The sequence below is a fragment of the Trichechus manatus genome, unplaced genomic scaffold, assembly GCF_000243295.1.
Source record: "Trichechus manatus latirostris isolate Lorelei unplaced genomic scaffold, TriManLat1.0 scaffold00080, whole genome shotgun sequence".
Classification (NCBI taxonomy): domain Eukaryota; kingdom Metazoa; phylum Chordata; class Mammalia; order Sirenia; family Trichechidae; genus Trichechus; species Trichechus manatus.
The window spans coordinates 6,235,616-6,254,858 of record NW_004444016.1 but is presented as its reverse complement, the minus strand read 5'-3'; the positions used below and the strand labels follow the sequence as shown (position 1 = coordinate 6,254,858).

General features: G+C 43.4%; 1 protein-coding gene across 7 annotated transcripts in view; it reads left to right on the top strand.

The window, feature by feature from the left end:
* Nucleotides 1-19,243, top strand: part of SIL1 (SIL1 nucleotide exchange factor) — a 288,848-nt gene that overhangs the window by 44,189 nt on the left and 225,416 nt on the right. Inside the window, exon 2 of one of the 7 annotated variants that reach the window (XM_023735590.1) lies at nt 16,107-16,227. The exons of 5 other annotated variants lie outside the window; for them this stretch is intronic. Coding sequence is in view for 1 of the 2 variants with exons in the window: in XM_023735589.1 (XP_023591357.1) it covers nt 18,463-18,464 (2 nt within the window). In the remaining variant the exon portion in view is untranslated. Of the gene's footprint in view, nt 1-16,106; nt 16,228-18,401; nt 18,465-19,243 lie in introns of those variants that run through there. One more of the 7 variants, XM_023735589.1, reaches the window with a different exon arrangement.

Genomic DNA, 19,243 nt, shown 5'->3' with positions numbered 1-19,243 from the left:
GGTAGGCAGGATGCATTGGGGAGATTGTTATGTGTGGAGCTAAGATGGATATGGGAGAGAGGAGAGAGGAACAGGAGCCAAAAACATAGAAACAAACAAAAAAGAATGCTAGGGGAGCTTGCCATTGGAGTGGAGAAATGAAAGACGGTTGTTTTGTCTTCTGCTGGAAGCTCCGTGAGGCTGCTGTCTCGTACCCCCTGTTTGCTGGTCTCCGATAGGAGTCCGAGATGGCGGATCCGCGCTGCGTTACCTGGTAGGGGACCTCTGCATGAATCTCTCCTCACTGTCCATTCTCTGTCAGTTTTCTCACTCCATTTGGTGCTTGGCTGAGTTATCTCTTCATTTGATGTTTTAGGGTTTCAGGATTGTTGTATTCTGTGTTCGGCTTAGTTTTTCAGATCTTTGCTGTGGAGGGACTGCGTGGTGCTTCTGGCTAGAGCGCCATTTTGCCGGAACTGACCTCTTTGTGGGAATTTTTGATTACTAATGCAGTCTCTTTACTGTAGGTTTCTTCAGGTTTTCTGTTTCTTCTTGAGTCACAGTTTTGTCTTGAGACACAGTTTTGATAGTTATCTTCCTAGTAACTTGTCCATTTCATCTATGGTATTTAATTTGTTGGCATATGTATTGTTCATAGTATTCTCTTATAGTCGTTTTTATTTCTGTAAGATTGGTAGCTGTATCCTTTCTTCTTGATTTTAGTAATTTGATTCTGTTTTTTTCTCAGTCAGTCTAGCTAAAGATTTGTCAATTTTGTTGATATTTTGAAAGAATCAACTTTTGGTTTTGTTGATTTTCTTTATTGTTTTTCTGTTCTCTATTTCATTTATTTCTACTCTATTATATTTTTATGCAGATAATGTGCACCTTCTAAGTTTGTTTGCCAACCACGCCCTCCCCTTGTGAGGTATTTTTGTAAGTGCTGCTATGCCTTTTTTTTTTTTTTTTTTAACATGTTGTAAAAAAAATTAGCATAGTATACTTACAAAAATACCTTGCTGGGGGAGGGTGTGGTTGACAGACCTAGAGGGTACGCATTATTTGTGTGAAAATATAGTTGTCTTTTTTTTAACCTTCTGCTTGCTTTGAGTTTAGTTTGCTGTTTTTCCAGTTTCTTAAGGTAGATGATTATGTTATTAATTTGAGATCTTTTGTCTTTTTTATACAGGTATTCACAGTTATAAATTTCCCCTTAAGCTCTGCTTTAGCTTCATCCTATAAGTTTTTGTATGTTGTGTTTTTGTTTTTATTCATGTCAATGTATTTTCTAATATCGGTTATGATTTTTTTATAACTGGTTATTTAGGAGTATGTTGTTTAGTTTCCACATATTTGAGGATTTCTCAACTTTTCTTCTGATACTGATTTCTAATTTCATTCCATTATGGTTGAAGAACATACTGTGTATGATTTCAGCCCTTTTAAATTTACTGAGACTTGTTTTTATGACCTAACATATGGTCTTTCCTGGAGAATGTTCCGTGTGTATTTGTTTGAAATGAATGTGTATTCTGCTGTTGTTGGGTGGAGTGTTGCATAGATGTCTGTTCTGTCTAGTTGGTTTATAGTGTTGTTCATATTTTCTTTCTTCGTTGATCTTTTGCCTACACGTTCTATCCATTATTGAAAGTGGGGTATTGATATCTCAAATTAGTATTGTTGAATTGTCTATTTATTTTTGTCAGTTTTGCTTTATGTATTTTGGGGCTCTGTTAGGTGTATAAATATTTGTAACTGTTAGGTTTTATTTTTTATCACTATAAAATGTTCTTCTTTGTCTCTAGTCTTGATTTTTGTCTTGAAGTCTGTATTTTGTCTGATTCTAGTACAGCCACTCCATTGTTGCTGTTTATGTGGTATATTATTTCTACCCTGTTACTTTCAACCTATTAGATTCTTTCAATCTAAACATCTCTTGTAGATAACATAGTTGGATCATTTTTTAAAAATCATTTTGCCAATCTGTGCCTTTTGATTGATGTGTTTAATCTATGTATATTTAATGTAATATTTAATGCAATTACTGGCAGTGTAGGATTTACATCTGCCAATTTGTTGTTTGTTTTCTACATATGTTGTGTTTTTTGTTCCTGTATTCCTCTACTAATGTCTTCTTTAGTGTTAATTAGGTCTTTTTTTAGTATACCATTTTAATTTCCTTGTAATTTCTTTTTCTGTGTTTCTTTATTTTCTTAGTGGTTTCCCTGGAGGTTACAATTAACATTTTAACTGTTAATAATATAGTTCAGATTACTACCAACTTAATTTCAATACTTTACAAAAATTTTGCTCCTATATAGATTCATTCCTTCCCTCTCCTTTGTGCTGTTATTGTCATACAGATTACATATTTATACAGTATATAATCATAAACACAATTTTATAATTATTGCTTTATGCTATTGTCTTTTAAATTAGAAAGGAGAAAAAGAGTTAACAAATAGAAATTTTATTCTGTCCGTTATATTTACCTATGTAGTTACCATTATCATTGCTCTTAATTTCTTCATGTGTGTTCAGGTTACTTTCTTGTTTTCTTTTAAGGACTTTCTTTAGTCTTTTTTGAAGGGAAAGTCTGCTGGTGTTGAATTCTTTCAGTTTTTGTTTATCTGGGAATTAATTTCTCTTTCATTTTTAAAGGTGTAGTTTCAGTGTATATAGAACTTTCGGTGGACAATTTTTTTTTTTCTTTCAGTACTCTGAATATGTCATATCACTATCTTCTGGCCTCCATGGTTTCAAGTGAGAAATCAGCTGTTAATTACTGAGGATCCCTTGTGCATGATGAGTCACATCCCCCCTTTTTTTCTCCATTGAGAGATAATTGACATTCCATGAAATTCACCCCCTTAAAGTGTACAATTTAATAGTTTTTAGTATATTTCCAAGATCGTACAACCATCACCACTATCTGATTCTAGAACATTTTTACACCCCAAAAAGAAACTCTATGCTTATTAGCAAATCGCTTTTCTCTTGCTGCTTTCAGGATTCTCTTTTTGTCTTTAAACAGTTTGGTTATGATGTGCCTAGGTGTGGATCTCTTTGAATTTATCCTACTTGGAGTTCTTTGAGCTTCTTAGATGTGTAGAATAATGTTGTTCATAACATTTGGGAAGCTTTTGACCAATGTTTCATCAAATATTCTTTCTGGTCCTTCCTCTCTGTCTTCTCCAGTGTCTTCCAGTGAGTATGTTGGCATGCTTGATGGTGTCCCTGAGGTCTCTGAATTTCTGTTAATTTTGATTCCCTCTTTTCCTTAAACTGGATAATTTTAATTTACCTACTTTCAAGTTCGTGGATTCTTTCATCTGCCAGTTCAAATCTGCTGTTGAGCCCCTCTAGTGAATTTTTCATTTCAGTATTGTACTTATCAATCCAGAATTTCTATTTGGTTATATTTTTACAAAAATAACTTTATCTCTTTATTTATATTCTCAGGAATCCTGGTGGTACAGTGGTTAAGTGTTCGGCTGCTAACTGAAAGGCTGGTGGTTTGAACCCACCAACTGCTCTGCAGGAGAAAGATGTGGCAGTCTGCTTGCATAAAGATTTACAGCCTTGAAAACCCTATATGGCAGTTCTGCTCTGTCCTATAGGGTCGCTATGAGTCAGGATGAACTCAATGGCAGTGCTTTTATTTATGTCCTGTATTTGGTGAGGCATCTTTCTCATACTTCCCTTTAGACGTGGTTTCCTTTAGTTCTTTGAACTTAAACAGCTGATTTAAAGTCTTTGTTTAGTAAGTCCAGTATCTGGGCTTCCTCAGAGACATTTTCTGTTGACTGCTTTTTTTTCCCTTTGTGTGTGCCGTACTTGTCTGTTTATTTGCATGTCTAATTTTTTTGTTATTGTTGTTGATTAATGAACTTTTTAAATAATACAATGTGGCAACTCTGGAAATAAGATTCCTTCTGAGAGTTTGTTTTGTTATTGCTGTCTGTTTAGTGACTTTTGAATTAATTCTGTGAAGTATGTATTTTTTGTTGTTTGTGGTCACTGAAATCTCTGTTTGGTTAGCTTAGTGGTCAGCTAATCACTGGACAGAGATTTACTTAAACGCCTGGAACCAGTAAGCCTCTTAGCCTTTGCTGAGGGACTCTGTGTGTTGGGACACGACTTCAAAACTACAGCAGTTTACAACTGTGTTTCAGCCTTTACTTCATGCTCATTCAGAGTCTCAAGGTCAGCAGCCAGAAGTAAGAGCTTATGACCTCTCAGGTCTTTCCTGGACATATACACAGCCCTGTATATGTAGCCTTCTACATTTCTAGGAATATGTCAGAACTTTTCAAAACCCCCTAGGGACATATCTTTCCCCAGCTCTTGCTTTTAAGTTTTTTGGTCAGCCTCTTGTTTGCCCCAACTGTTATTCCCATCTCAGGCAGCTGTGATATTAAATAATTGCCACTGATTGTTTCTGACAAATGGTGAAGGGGAGTGGTAGGGGGAGGAGCTTTTTGCAGTGAGTGAACTCTAAGGGCAAATAAAGATGAGCCTTGCCAGTGGACATTTACAGGGAGCTGCCAGACAGGTCAAGTAATGACATTTATCTGGGAATGGTGATTTCTGGGGATCGCCAAACTGCTTTCCCCTCCTGGGCTGTTAGGATGCTGTTTTTCACAGTTATCATAGTTGCAAGGCTGTTGGTTTTCAAAGGCTAGCATGGGACTGGGGAGAAGGGGCTAGAAATAGGAAGTGAAATGCCACAAAGCTAACTGCTTTTTACCACGATTCAGCCATTTTTATTGAAAAACAAACAAAAAACGCTCCTCGAATTGTTGCAAGCCTTTGGTTAATTTCCAGAGTTCCGAAAAACTTCATTTTGACACCTTTTGCCTGTGTTGTTTCTGCTTTTATGGAGGAGCAGACTTCAGAGGTTCTTACTCCACCATTCTGGAAGTTCTCTTGTTGGAATGTACATTTTAACAAGATTACAGATGATTCAGGTGCACCTTAAAGTTTGAGAAGCACTGTTCGAGGTAATGAAACAGGATGGAATCATATAAAGTGGCCTGCAGGGACAGGGGCATAGGGTGGTGATAGCAGGCAGGTTTTCTCACAGAGGAGGGAGTGATTAGAATGAGTGTTATGGATTAAATTGTGTCTCCCAGAAGTATGTGTTGTAAATCTGACCCCTATACCTGTGATTATAATCCCATTTGGGGATGGGTTTTCTTTGTTATGATAATTAATATTAGTGTAGGGTGTGTTTTAAGTCAGTCTCTCTTGAGATATAAAAGAGCAGATTAGAGAAGCAAGCGGAGATGGAGGAAGATAGATGCCATACCAAATGAAGATCGCCAAGGAACCAAGAAACAGAAGCTGAAAAGAGACAAGGACTCTCCCTTAGAGCTGATAGAGAAAGCCTTCCCCTAGAGCTGGTGCCCTGAATTCAGCCTCCTAAACTGTGAGAAAATAAATTTATGTTTGTTAGAGCCACCAACTTGTTGTATTTCTTTTTATAGCAGCACTAGGTAACTAAGACAGTGGGCTACATTGGAAATCAGGGTGGAGATCTGGCTGGAAATAGACATTTGAGATTCATCTACATAGAGGATATAATTGCAGCCATGAGAGAGGATGAGATCACCGAAGGGCATAGAGAGCATTGGACTGAGGACAGAACTTCAGAAGATCACCTCCATTTAATAAAGGGCAGCTGGAGGAAGAAAGGTCCATAGGGAAGGTGAGGATGGTCAGAGTACCAGAAGACCCAGGATGATGAGGGTCAGGAAAGCTATGGAAGGCATCTGTTAGTTTGTTACCTGGAAAGAGTATGGCTGCCTGAACTTGTGTAGATGGATTGAGTTAATGAAATTACCAGCTATCCTCTTAGGAAATCTAATTTTGAGGAGGGAAGATGAGCAGCATTTTTCAGACTTTGGCATTTGTCAGAGTCATCTACAGGGCAGGTTGCTAACCCGTACTCTTAGTTTCTGATTCATGAGGTCAGAGGTGGGGCACAAAAATTTGCATTTTTGCCAAGTTCCCAAGTGCTGCTGATGCTACTGGGGACCACACTTTGGGAATCACTGGTCTAAAGCTTGGGGATACTCTCCAGGGATGGAAGCCTTACTCAATCAGACCAGAACTGTGAAGAGCTATTGTCAGCTAGGGGACTGTTCCAGGATACTGGATGCCTGGTTGGAGGTACTCAAATTGGGGTGGGGGCCTTTGTGTACCTGTTGCATGGTTTGGGGTTTGGTCCACTGCTGCACTTCTTAACAGGCACTTTGCTGGCTAGTAGGCCTTGGGGTGTCATGCCTGGCGGGTACCCACTTAGAGCTCTGGCCTTGAAACTGGGCCAGGTCAACTTTTTCACACTCTATTCAGACACCTCCATCTTGACCATCTTTCTAGGGAGCCAATCGTACTGATGATGCAGATTGAAAATGCCCTGGCAAGCAGGGCCAACTTGGTAAGTTGAGGTTTTAGACTGAGCTTTTCCCCCGTGTGCTGTCTTTTTACTTGAGCTGATGGGCGGATGCTCTAGTCTTGGTCTGGAGAAACAAACCATCTCGGAGACCAGATCAAGTCAGCCAGCAAGGGTTCTGTGTTGAAAATAATATTTATTTAAAGTGTGTTCTCATATATCTAACATTTTAGAAAGAAAGACTTCCACAGAGCACAGCTTTCCACAATTCTAAGTTCACATCTGACCATAGAGGGGTCACACCACACTTTTTTCAGAGTAATTCATATACAGATGCTATATGTTCTACTACTTCCACTCAGTGATATTTTATGTACCTGTTTTCATGTATCACCACAGTCCATATTCTTACCCATTTTAATGGCAACATCATTTCCCATTGTGCTGTACCAGTTGACCCTTTATAAGATTGTTGATTTTATTCAATCAACAGATATTTTTTGAGTGCCAGACATAGTGCTGGGCAGTGAGGATACAGCAGTGGGTTAGGTGGGCAATCGTCTCTACCCTTTTGGAGCTCTAGTCTGGTGGTTCTAGTTGTTACAAGCCCATGAAGTGGAACTTCAGTGACCTCCTAATTCTGCCCTGGAGAGGATGAGGAGGTTGTGCAGTCCTTAGCCCTGGCTCCTATTGCTGCCTTCTAAAATTCAAGTGAAGTCTCACACTTCTGCTCATTGCTGGGCTCTCAGCAAAGCCCAGGATGGGGAGTCCTGGGGCCGTGGCAAAGACGGCTCTGAAATGGGGCTGCCAGAGCAGGGAAGACTCCTGTTTCCTAGGCGATAACTCTGCTTAATATTTTTAGTGCGTGGTCATGGCAGAACTAAATGTGGTTTCTGATCCCAAACTGGTAATAAATGTAGACATATTTAGAGTCAGAAACAATGCATTTAAAATCCTCTGCTCCTTAATTGTCCTGCCAAGTGCTGAGTTTAGGTTTCTTTGTTTCTTGGCTCTTTAACCCAGCCTCCCACCATCTCTCGGAGAAGGCGCCTGGATTTTCTCTGGGCGTTGGGTGGGATTGTGAAAGCCATGAGTTATGGCTCCCTGAGCTGTGTTGAGAGGCATCTGATTTTTGTGTTTCTGCCCACGTATGTAAATGTGTACACTTTAAAATTCATCTCCCTTTCAAGTTTTTAAGGATCTGGGATTATAAGTAGTCTTGGGCTCCCAGGCGTGTTAAAAATAAAATATAATGTTTCAGTTGCTGACTTACCTGGAAGACATAGTCAGTGATAATGTGGTAGTACTAGTTCCATGTTTGGTGACCCGTCCTCGTGCTGCCACTAAGTGTTTCTGTGAGTAAACGCTGTTTTCTTAGGGCTCCTGAATTAGTTTAAGGAGCACCGTAATTGTTGCCTAGCTTATCATTGCAGAGTTGTAATTTGTGTCTCAAGTTGCCCAGACTGTAGCCGTTTTCTCAGGGCATGGTTCTTAATAGGAGATTCTTTTTAATAATTCTATTGTCTGAGACTCAGATGTTGAAAGCCACACTCTCCACTGAATGTGAACAGGACATCAACTACTTGAGGGCAGAGATGGTAGCTGCTTTTTATGTTTTGTTCTATACTGTGGTGCCCAGTGTGCTCTGGGGACTAAGGCTAATGCTTAAATATCTTTGGCACCTGTTTCTAGAGTATGAGTGCTGAATACTTACAACCCAAAGTGCCAGAGTAACTGGTACGGAATAAGGGTTGATGTGCTTTCTGATTTGTAGATAATTTGTAGCTATCGATTGGAAGTCACCCGCCTTGGTTTCACTAAGAGCCCCTGACCTTCTCTAGAAGCTTGGAGACAGCAGGGGAAAGGTAGGATGAACTCTGATCCCCTCTGTAGCCCCAGACTGTGATGTGTGAATGAGTATGTGGAAGTCTCTGGAGTCCTTTGGGAGCAGGCCGTAGAGAAATCTCATTGTGTTTACTGTCAGGAGATCCAGTTATTATTTTAAAGGAAAGGGAAGAAGGAGACCCTGGGGCCCTTATTCACTGGATGCTATCTGACCCTGCCTAGGGTGGTCCCAGCAGTCTGGGTCTACTGGACTTGCCCTGACTGTTCCTGTTCTCCCCGACTTCCCCTTAGAGGCAGGAGAACAGCAGCAGGAGTTTGGAGACAGGCATGAGTCATAAGGCAGCTGGGTTCTGGAGTGGCTGCTCTTAGTCAGCTCTTCAGTGGGCACTGATGCAGAGCCAGCCAGCGGCACGTAAAGGTTTCAATGGAAATGTATCTGTACCAAAAACCAAGCACATTGCCATCAAGTCGATTCCAACTCATAGCGACCCTGTATGCGTCTGTAGCCACCCAGAATGTGTGTGGGCAGACCTGTGGCTCAGGGAAGCTGGCTCCAAGGAGAGCATGTCAGAACAGAAGAACAAAAGACAATTCTATATGGGCATGAAGCCCTCATTGCTATTGCTTATCCTGCTCTGTGTTCTGAATTTTCTCTAACAATAGTTAGAAGTGGGAGCCACGAGCTTCTTGAGCCCTCACTTTGTTTTAGGCCCTGTGCTGTGTGCTTTATATAATCTTAGTTAATCCTGACAACTATCCTAAAAAATAGTTACTATCATGTCCCTTCTACAGGTGAAGAAATTGAAACTTGGAGAAGTTAAGCATCTAGCCCAAAGTCACACAGCTATTTAGGGGAGACCTGGGTTGGGCTCTGGAACCTGCACTATTCCACTGGAGCAACCTTGGCTGTTACCATCAAACACAGGCCGGTTACTCTCAGGACCTCAGGCAGGGTCAGGTAGCAAGTATAAGTAGTAGGTCCCCTTGCCCCCTCCTTGCCGGGAACTTACTCTCAGGCCTAGTGGAAAGTACACCAGTCAGGGCTGGGGCATTTCTCTAATTCACCTGGTTACTTACTGATGTGATTAGGCAAGTCCTCTCCCCTTTCTGGGCTCCATTTTCTTAATTTGCTGTGTAGAAATAATCCTGTATATTTCCTGGACATGACTAGTTGGAGATGATCTTAGATACTGTCTTGGCCAACTTTTACCTGATATAGGTCTCCCCTCCCCTATGCCAAGTTCTTGCCAGACAGTTAGGTGTATGTGAGGGGAGTGCCTGGTGTTGGGCTCTTTGAGTGGAAGCAGGGACGTTTTTTGCCTTTTGTACAGCTGGGCAACTTAAATGGCAGGAGGTTAAGAGCATGCCTTAAGCCACATAGGGTACCAGTGCCCTGGCTGCAGTCTGAGCCAAGGGCTTTCTTCTTCCTGAATGTTGTGCCTCTGTTGTGGGCTGGACTGTGCCAAGGGCATTCAGTTCCCTGTGTGCGCGCGCGTGTGTGTGTGCGCGCGCGCACGCCTACCTGTACCTGCGCACACAGTGTGCAGACAGCTTGGATATGGTAGAGGTGGGTCTCTCCACAAGAGGGCCCCGGTAGGCTCAATTAAAAATTTCCTGCCCTGACGTAAAATGTGTCCCTTTTATACTGAACAAATAAAATGATGAATCAAGTTTCTGTGGCTTATTTCACAGACCACTGGACAGGCAGCATGGTTAGTGGAAAGAGCGTGGGTTCTGGGGCCAAACTGGCTTGGAATCCTCCCTCTACCTGTCTCTGGCTGTGTGAACTCTAACAAGTTGCTTCACCTCTCTGAATTTCAGTCTCCTCATTGGTAAAATGAGCAGAATGTTAGAACTTCCTCAGAGGGTTGTTGTGAAGAGTAAATGAGCTTAGTACTGTGCTTGGAACATAGAAAATGCTCTGTAAGTGTTGTCTGTAATTATTATTTTGACAAGATTTATTTTCTCCTGGGATGCCCAGATATTGCATTTGAATACTGGGGGAAAGGGATGTCACAGGGGTATTTTTCTCCCTCTTCCACCCCAAGTGCTATAATTTTGATTCTGACAGCTTTATGAAGTGTAAGGACTAAAGCTACTGAGCAGCTTGAGGTGTGGCCGAGAGTTCAGAGAAGGTAGAGTTGTGTCTGATGGGAGTTTCTTCTTGAAGAATTTGCCTCCCTGTCCCCTCTCTCTGCTGGTGTGGTGTGCCCATCACTATCCTAAGGACATGTGTGTTGGGGGAGGGAGGGTAGCTCTATACAATCATAGGGAGCCACTGTATGCATTGAAGAATCTCTCTATAGTACCACTGGAGTAAGTTTTTTCTCAGTTATCATTAAGAACATAGTGAAAATGTTGAAAACATTGCCTTTAGAGAAGTGGCGCTGAATCTCTGAACTTCAGTGGACCCACTCTCGTGCCTCCATTTCTTTTGAAGGACCCTTCAGCTGCCTCATTATCAAATCCAGTGATTTTTCTCTTCATTCTCACTGATCTCTTGACATTGTTGCCCGCAACTTGATTTTCTCAGGATTCTCTCCTTTCTTGACCTGTGTAATTCTGTACTATTCTTGTTGCTTTTACACCCTGACTGCTCTGCCTTGGTTTCCCTGCTTGCTCCTCTTTCTTTTCTTAACCTACAGCCATGAGTAGAAGACTATATTCGTGACCCACTCTTACATTCTCTCTAAGGTCTATTCCTTGTTGGCTTTGGTTATCACCTCTGTGTGAAAGCTCCTTTCCAGCATTCAGATTCTTTGAAGGCTGTGGCTGAGTAGGATAGATCTGGAGATGGTTAGGCTGGGCGATGTTTTATTCATTCACTTTGCTCATCACTTGATTCTTTTGTCTCTGAGATTGCTAATCTGCTTGGCTACTGTCTTGAAGATCTGATATTTTTTTCCCCCTAATCAGGTGGGAAGGGATGGTCATATCCCCTACCTCTTAGAGTACAGCTTATTGAGAAGGGGTCAGGAATGCACTTTGACTGCCGTTCCCACTTCATCTCATTCTGTGTTGCCCTCCTTAGAGGGCTCCAGTCCCAGCTGGGCAACTGGAGCTCTTCTTGGCTCAGTGTGTCCTAAGGCAGGGCCAGCACCTATCCCTGTACTGCCACTGGAAGGGCCTCCCTTGGGCTCTCCCTTGCAGGCTGCATGAGTGGATTTTGGCTTTGTAGCTCTCTCTAAGCCTGAGAGAGGCTTAGGTCCATTGTGAACCTTCTGCTCTCCAGTAGTCTTCCCTAATCACTTTCCTCCTTGAGTGCCTTAGGTTTGTTGAGTGCAGCCCCTATTTGTTTGGCTCTATGCATGACTTTCGCTGCTATTCTTACAACTGGACCAAAAAATGACATCATGGTAAATGAAAATATTGAAGTTGTCAACTGTTAAAAAAGGCAGAGATGTCACTTTGAGGACTAAGATGGACCTGACCCAAGCCGTAGTATTTTCATTCACCTCATATGCATGCAAGAGCTGGACAATGAATAAGGAAGATGGAAGAAGAATTGATGCGTTTGAATAATGGTATTGGCAAAGAATATTGAATATACCATGGACTGCCAGAAGAACAAACAAATCTGTCTTGGAAGAAGTACAGCCAGAATGCTCCATAGAAGCGAGGATGGTGAGACTGTCTCATTTACATTGGACATGTTATCAGGAGGCATCAGTCCCTAGAGAAGGACATCATGCTTGGCGTCATGGATTGAATTGTGTCCCCCAGAAATATCTGTCAACTTGGCTAGGCCATGATTCCTCGGATTGTGTGACTGTCCACCATTTTGTCATCTGATGTGATTTTTTATGTGTTGTAAATCCTAACCTCTATGGTGTTAATGAGGCAGGATAAGAGGCAGTTATGTTAATGAGGCAGGACTCAATCTACAAGATTAGGTTGCGTCTTAAATCAATCTCTTTTGAGATATAAAAGAGAGAAGCTAGCAGAGACGGGGGGACCTCATACCACTAAGAAACAAGAGCTAGGAGAATAGTGCATCCTTTAGACCCAGGATCCCTGCTCTGAGAAGCTCCTCAACCGGGGAAGATGATAAGGACCTTCCCCCAGAGCCAACAGAGAGAGAAAGCCTTCCCCTGGAGCTGACACCCTGAATAAATTTCTCTTTGTTAAAGCCATCCACTTGTGGTATTTCTGTTATAGCAGCACTAGATAAGTAAGACACTTGGTAGAGGGTCAGTGAAAAAGAGGAAGACCCTCAACAAGATAGATTGACACAGTAGCTTCAACAGTGGGCTCAAACATAGTGAGGATGGCAGTGTTTTGTTCTGTTGTACATAGGGTCACTATGAATCAGAACTGACTTGATGGCATCTAACAACAACAACAACAGGCGTGACTTCAATACTTGGGGCGAATACTGTCCCCATTGCACAAATGGCCAGTGACTCTGGATGTTCCAAGTCTAGCCTCCTAGACAGTTAGGGGCTGGACTGGGTTTAGAAGCCACAGTTTTGTTGGTGGTGGTGGTGTTTTTCAAGTGCTCTGTCCACATAATTGTTGTCTACCTCCTGACTTTCTGTTTAGTTTTTGTCTCTTGGGAAAAAAAAAAGCCTGACTGTTCCAAACTTGTTTCTCTTGTCCTTCAAATCATTCTTTAAATCCATTCTTTCCTTAAGCCTTTGCACATTGTTCTCCCTTGTCAGGGCTATCCTTTCAGTGTCCTCTTTGCATTATTTCTTCAGCTTCGTATTTATTTGCTCAGGGTAGGCAGTGAGCTTCTGTTTGTGAAGAGATGAGTGACTGTGTATGTGTGTATGAGTTTGTGCAGCCCATAAATAGTAATGAATGTGTGTCTGTGGGAAGAGCTCATCCCCTAACCTTTAGTTTGTAAAGCAGGGCATTGTCTTACAGCTGGTCCTGCTGCTGGCAGTTCTGTGTGCTGGTGGCCTGGCTTTCTGGGCGTGAGGATGAGGGGGAAGCATTAGATGGCTTGGGTCTGCCTTGGGACTCAGCAGAAAACTGGCTTGGTCTCTCCATTTTCAGTTATGAGGGTCTTCTTTTAACATCTTTTTCTTTCACCTCCTGATAGTAACTACCCAGCAAAAGGCTTTGGTCCTCAAATTTGAGGCCTGTAGTCAGCTGGAGAGTGTGTGGATCTTGCAGGACGCAGGAGTTCTGAAGAGTGGCCCCAGGGTGCTTGGCCTTGCTCTTTGACTACTAACGGAAAGGTTGGCAGTTTGAACCCACCCAGAGGTGCCTCGCAAGAAAGACCTGGCAATCTGCTTTTGAAGGATCACGGCCTGGAAAACCCTTTGGAGTGCAGTTCTACTCTGCGCACACGTGGTCACCATGAGTCAGAATTGACTTGATGGCAACTGGTTTGTTTTTGGTTTACCATCCTTTGAAAAGCTCCCTGGGTGTGGCACAAATGGTTTGTGCTGGGCTGTTAACCAAAAGGTTGGTAGTTTGAACCCACCCCTTGGCACCACAGAAGAAAGGCCTGACAATCTGCTTTTGTAAAGATTACGGCCTTGAAAACCCTATGAAGCACAGTTCTACTCTGAAGCACATGGGGTCACATGAGTTGGAATCGACTCTACAACAATGGGTTTGGCTTTTTTTTTTTTCGTACTACCTTTTGAAGTAGGAATCCTTATTATCCCCCAATTTGCAGATGAAGAGACTGAGGCATAGTGAAATTGTGTCCAAAATCGTATACCTAAGAATTGGCAGAGCCAAGAATTAGCCTTAGGTCTGTTGGACACTAAGGTCCATATGCTGTACTTCTACCAAATGTTTTTGTCTCTTTGTGCCAGTTTTCTCCTATAAAATGGAAGTAGGAATTCTCACCTTTTCATTTTTTCAAGATGATTTGGGAAAACAAATGCATGGACATGCAGCGTAGATTAAGAACATGGACATTTTATGAAATGGAGCTGCAAGGAGTCTGAGGTAGGCTGCTGAGGTGGCTCTGCCTGCCCAAGACGCTTGTCACCTTTTTCTTTTCTCCCTGTATTCTGATCCTGAAGCTTGAGGACAGGCAGCCTCTATCCACAGGGCCTGCCAGCCATGTCAGAAGCTGCCAGAGACCCAGCAGTCCACTCTACCTCCCTCTCTTGGCTTCTTGCCATCCTCATCCAATTTTTTTTGTTTTTCTGCCTCTAGAGAAGACAAAAGTTACAGGAGAATGTCTTGTTTACATAGTGCCTCATCCCCTCCCCCAGTCTTGTCTGGAATTGAGTGGAGCACATGAGGGACAAGGGGGACAAGGGCTAGACAGTCTGCAGGCCTCCTCCCACACGCTCCCCAAGCATCTGCTCTGGGCTGCAGTAAGCTGGCAATACAGATTGCTGAGAACATCCAACATCTATTTAAGTAGAGGTACAGCCTACAAATGGCCAGTTTTGATAGAAAAATGGGCATCTCAAGTAACTTATTATCTCTTTTGTCCCAAAGCCCAAGTATACTTAAGAAAAGACTTACCGGTGATACATTGAAATGCGTTCCCCTTTCCTGCACTGAGGGATGGTGTTTTAAGTCAGAAGAAGGCCATAAATGTAAAGATGCAGGTCTGTCTTCCATTGAAAACAAAGGATGACGGGAAGGTTTGTTTTGCAGGGTGTGCAGGCAGGTGATCAGGTGAATCCAGGGTTAGTGGATGGCAAGTGGTTTGGGGAGGGCACTGCCCTCAGGTGAAATGTGCTAAACTGTGCCTCAATGGGAAATCATGATTTTGGCTTTACTTATGTCAGAGACTGATGTTCCCTCTCACTGCTGCTGCCACCTAGGTCCCTGTCTGCGACGGTAGCCATCCTGGCAGGAATAACTATGTGCCACTTCCCCCTTCCTCCTGTCCCCCACCTTCATCATGAAGTGCAGGGAAAACTATGCCTGCTTGCTTTCCACCTACCAGTCTTTGAATGAGGACCAAGACTAGGTGACATGGCTGCAGGCCAGGCCTTAAGAGGACACTGATACCCACACCTGCATGCCACAGAGTTTGCTCTCGTTCCCTAGGTGCCTGTGCCAACCCTAGGAAACAGTTTCTCACCTTTCTCCCATCCTCACTTCTCCTAGGCCTCTCCCCAGTCTCCATCGCACCTGTACCCCATGTGCTCAGCTTCCCCCTCTCTCTCCTGGTTTCTTGGAAAAATGTATAGAGGTAATAAATAGGTCAGATGTGCAGTCCATGTGGAATTACTGGGTGGAGATGAAGGATCCACTTGCAAATCGATCTCTCTTCCTTAGTGTTGGCAGAAAGTGCTTCTGAGGATGTTAGTGTGTATGCAAGAGATGGAGGCAGCTGGGAGCCCTGTGAGAGTTGCCACCACCCACCCCACGCCCTTCCCACTCCCGGAACCTGGGGAAGCTGCTGTTTGTGCATTAGCTGCCCCTGACCTCTTCTTCCTCACTCCCTTCTGGGTCGCCTCCTCCTGCTCATTTGTCTTCTTTGCCCTTGACTTCTTCCTTCTTATTTATCTCTTCCTCTTCATCTTTTTCCCTAGCACCAGTTTCACCATTCATGCCTGACTGTGAGAAGGGAGCATCTAACTCTGTGTGCGTCTATATGCATATACACTCTCATGTAAGACAAGGGAAATGGTGGCTTTTGGGATAATCTTGGTTCTCTCTTATAGTATGTTGTCCTAATAATGCTGTGAGCCCGTCAGTTCCATCCTTTATTCCGTTTTTCTCACAGCCAGGGCTGCAGGGTTTAGAAAGATATAGAGCATGATAGGACACTCCAAGGCTATGTGTGCTCTCTTGAGACCCCTCTCCTTGGGCCTCCCAAACCTTCTCTCTTACTGTATGGCAGCTCCTGCCCTTTGTTCTTCCTCACCCAGCCTGGCCCCTCTCCCTCTCATACCCAGACATGCCCAGACACTTGCCTGCAACACCTAGTGTGAACTTACTCCCTCTCTTTCAGTGCGATTGGTGCCCCAGGGAGCCAGGTTGCTGGGGGAAGTTTGTGTGGCACCCAGCCGTTCCATTTTGTCGACAGAAAGAAAGGGGGGAAACTGGCAGAAAGCAAAAGCTTTTGCTGCTGGGTGAGTATACCAGCTATTTTTAGCACCCAAGCCTTTGCTTTTGCGTTTGGCTGTGCTTTTTTAGCTCAGTGTCAGTCCAGCAGGGCTGTTTTCCTTCATGGCTGCAGATGTCCTTAGGGAAAGTTTCTGTCTGCCTTGTGGGCTAGACAGGAAGGGTAATAACCCATGAGAGCGGTTCAGGCAGGGCTTTCGATCCCATTGCAGTCATGTCATGGGACCAGTTTCTGGAGGTAGAATAGAGAGGAATGTGGCAGGGTTGAGACTGAGAAAACATAAACACCACAGTCTTCAGAAATGTTCTCCCATAATTAATTCAGTTAAGCCTGTATTGAGTAAACCACCCTAATGAGGTGTATCGGGACCGAGGGATAAACGCACAGACCTTTCATAAGGATAGCAGAAATGGTTTGTGCTCTATTACTAACCAAAAGGTTGGTGGTTCCAGTTCATGTAGCGGCACTACAGAAGAAGGGCCTGGCGATCTGCTTTTGTAATGATAACAGCCAAGAAAACTCTACGAGCAGTTCTATTATGTACACATGGGGTTGCCATAAGTCGGAATCGACTCAACAGCAACGAGTTTGGTTGTTTTTTTTTTTTTTGGTGGGGGCTAAGAAACATTCTAATTTTTTTGTTTTATTTTGTTTTTCTTTCTACTTTTCTAGAGCATTTGCCAATTTGGATTAAGTTCATTTGACATCCACTCCAGTTTATTGACTAAATAGAGAGCCATTTTTGGGGTACAGTCTGCTGAAAAGCAGCTCCTGACTGGGCAAGTAGAGAGAGGTGTGGCATGAGCTATTGGGCAGGAGAGGGCTCTGACGGGTAGTGAGGCGGGTATCTTTGAGGAACCTCAGTGACATCATAGGACTCCCCTGCCTAAAATCTTCCATTGGCTTCCCATGGCCTTACGAATAAAATGTAGACTCCTTATGCCTACAAGCCCCTTTCTACTCCTCCAATCTTACCTCATCCCACTGTGCTGCAGCCAGCAAGTCTTTTATTTATTTTCAATTTCTCAAGAATTTAATACTTCATCTCGTTTCAGAGCCTTTCCACGCATTGTTCCCTCTGTGTGGGATATGCTTTCCCTTGCTTTTCTTACGGTTGGCCCTTCTTACCCTTCAGGTCCAGTCGATATTCATCTCTTCTTTTCCTGCCTCGTTTACCCTTATTCTCCTTCTCTGTACCCTGTTCCTTTCCATGACTGTGCTCACCACAAATTGTGATTTATGTATTTATTTGTGTCTGTCTCCCCAGCTAGACTGTGAGCCTCATGATGGCAGGGACTGTGTCTGTTTTGTTCACCTGGTGTCTGACCATAGTAGATAGTCAACGAATGTCTAGTGAATGTGCCAAATAAATTGAGATGGACATAGCGGTAGTTGCAGTCCCAAGGTGAACTGGATCATCCAGGCTCTCCTGGGACTGAGCCAAGTGTTTCCTGAGGAGGGGCCCTCTGGTTAGCTGTGCCTGAGGAGACTGGAGTTGAACTGAGGCAAAGGGAGCCACCCATGGGGGCTGGGAAACTGGGCCTACTCCCCAGGGGTAATATGAGCCCCTCCTGGTTTGGCATAGGCCATCCTCTCCACTCCTAGCTCTTGTGATCTCCTAGGCCTTTTGAGCTAAATTTGAACTTGCTTGCATTTTTTCATGTATTGGGGCATCCTGTAGAGGCGGGAGCTGTTTCTTTTCCTTTCGGACCTGTCTTGACTCTTGGGCTTACTAATTATGTCACCACCAAAACCCTGGAGATGGTCATTTGCTCTTGCTCTGGGTTAGTATTTCCAACTCTTTCTCATTCTGATGAGAATCATAGTGCTGTTTTTGAAATATAGGGTGAAATGTGGATGGGGCCAAGCTCTCCGAAACTGTAGCTACCATATGACAGTAATGATGATGGTGAGACGGAACTGTTGTTTGTGTGTAGGGCTTTGTGCTTTCAGCAGTGTGATCATGTTTGTGCTTGACAATGGCTCTATGAGGTCAGTCTTTAGGTATTGAAATCCTTGTTTTGTGGATGATGAAACTGTGGAGACGATGAGCCCTTAGTAAGTGGCAGATATTATTCTATACCTTGCATGGGACTTATAAGCATTATCATGTAATCCTCATACCCCTAAAAGAGGTGCCCCTCCCTCCATTTTTTTTTAACAGGTGAAGAAACTGAGACATAGAGAGGTTAATAACTTGCTCAGTGCCACCCACCTAGACATTGATGAAGCTGGGACTCAAATGTAAGTCTGATTTTAAAACCCATGCTTTTAACGATGCTGCTGTCACTGCCCCTCAGAGCTATGATGTGCCTAGGCCAAGATCATACCCTAGCACACTGGAAAAATTGGAACTATGGCTGAAGTGTCCTAACTCCTGGCCTAGGTGACTTCCATTATACCTTGTTCCTTCCTCCCCTTGAGTCCCTTCCCTCCTGCCCTAAATTCACTTACACATTCAGGTTCCCTGGTGTGGTGAAATGAGTTCCTTTATGTGTCCTTTTTGCCTTGGTTCTTTGGAAAAATAGTTTGAGAGATTTTTCCCCTAAGCCTTGAGGACTTACCTTTGCCCCTACCCCAGAGGGTTTGTTACTTTTGTCCAGGTTGATTGACATTTCCTGGGTAAGCTGTAAACAAGGATGGTTTGATACTTTTTGCCTGGCCCTGGGCTGCAGCCTGCCGTGTGATTCATATGCACCTTGTAGAGATTGGTCAATAGACTATGCAGATGAAGTGACTATGGAATATGCAAATGAAATGTCTGTAGCCTGGTATGCAAATGAAATGTCTGTGGCCTACCAAGAGGGGATTGTTCAGTTCCTGGCCCTGGTGGGAGGGCCATGCCTTGAAATTGATGAGAAGTTTGTAGATATAAGCAGCCAACCTCACAGAGGTTTTAGAGACAGAAAGAAGAAAGAAGAGAAGCAGAGAGAGGAGGCAAGGAACTTCCTAAAAGAGTTGCAAATTGAAGGTGGTGACAGGCCCGGAATGGGCCTAGTGGCAGAGCCATCAGCAACAGGTCT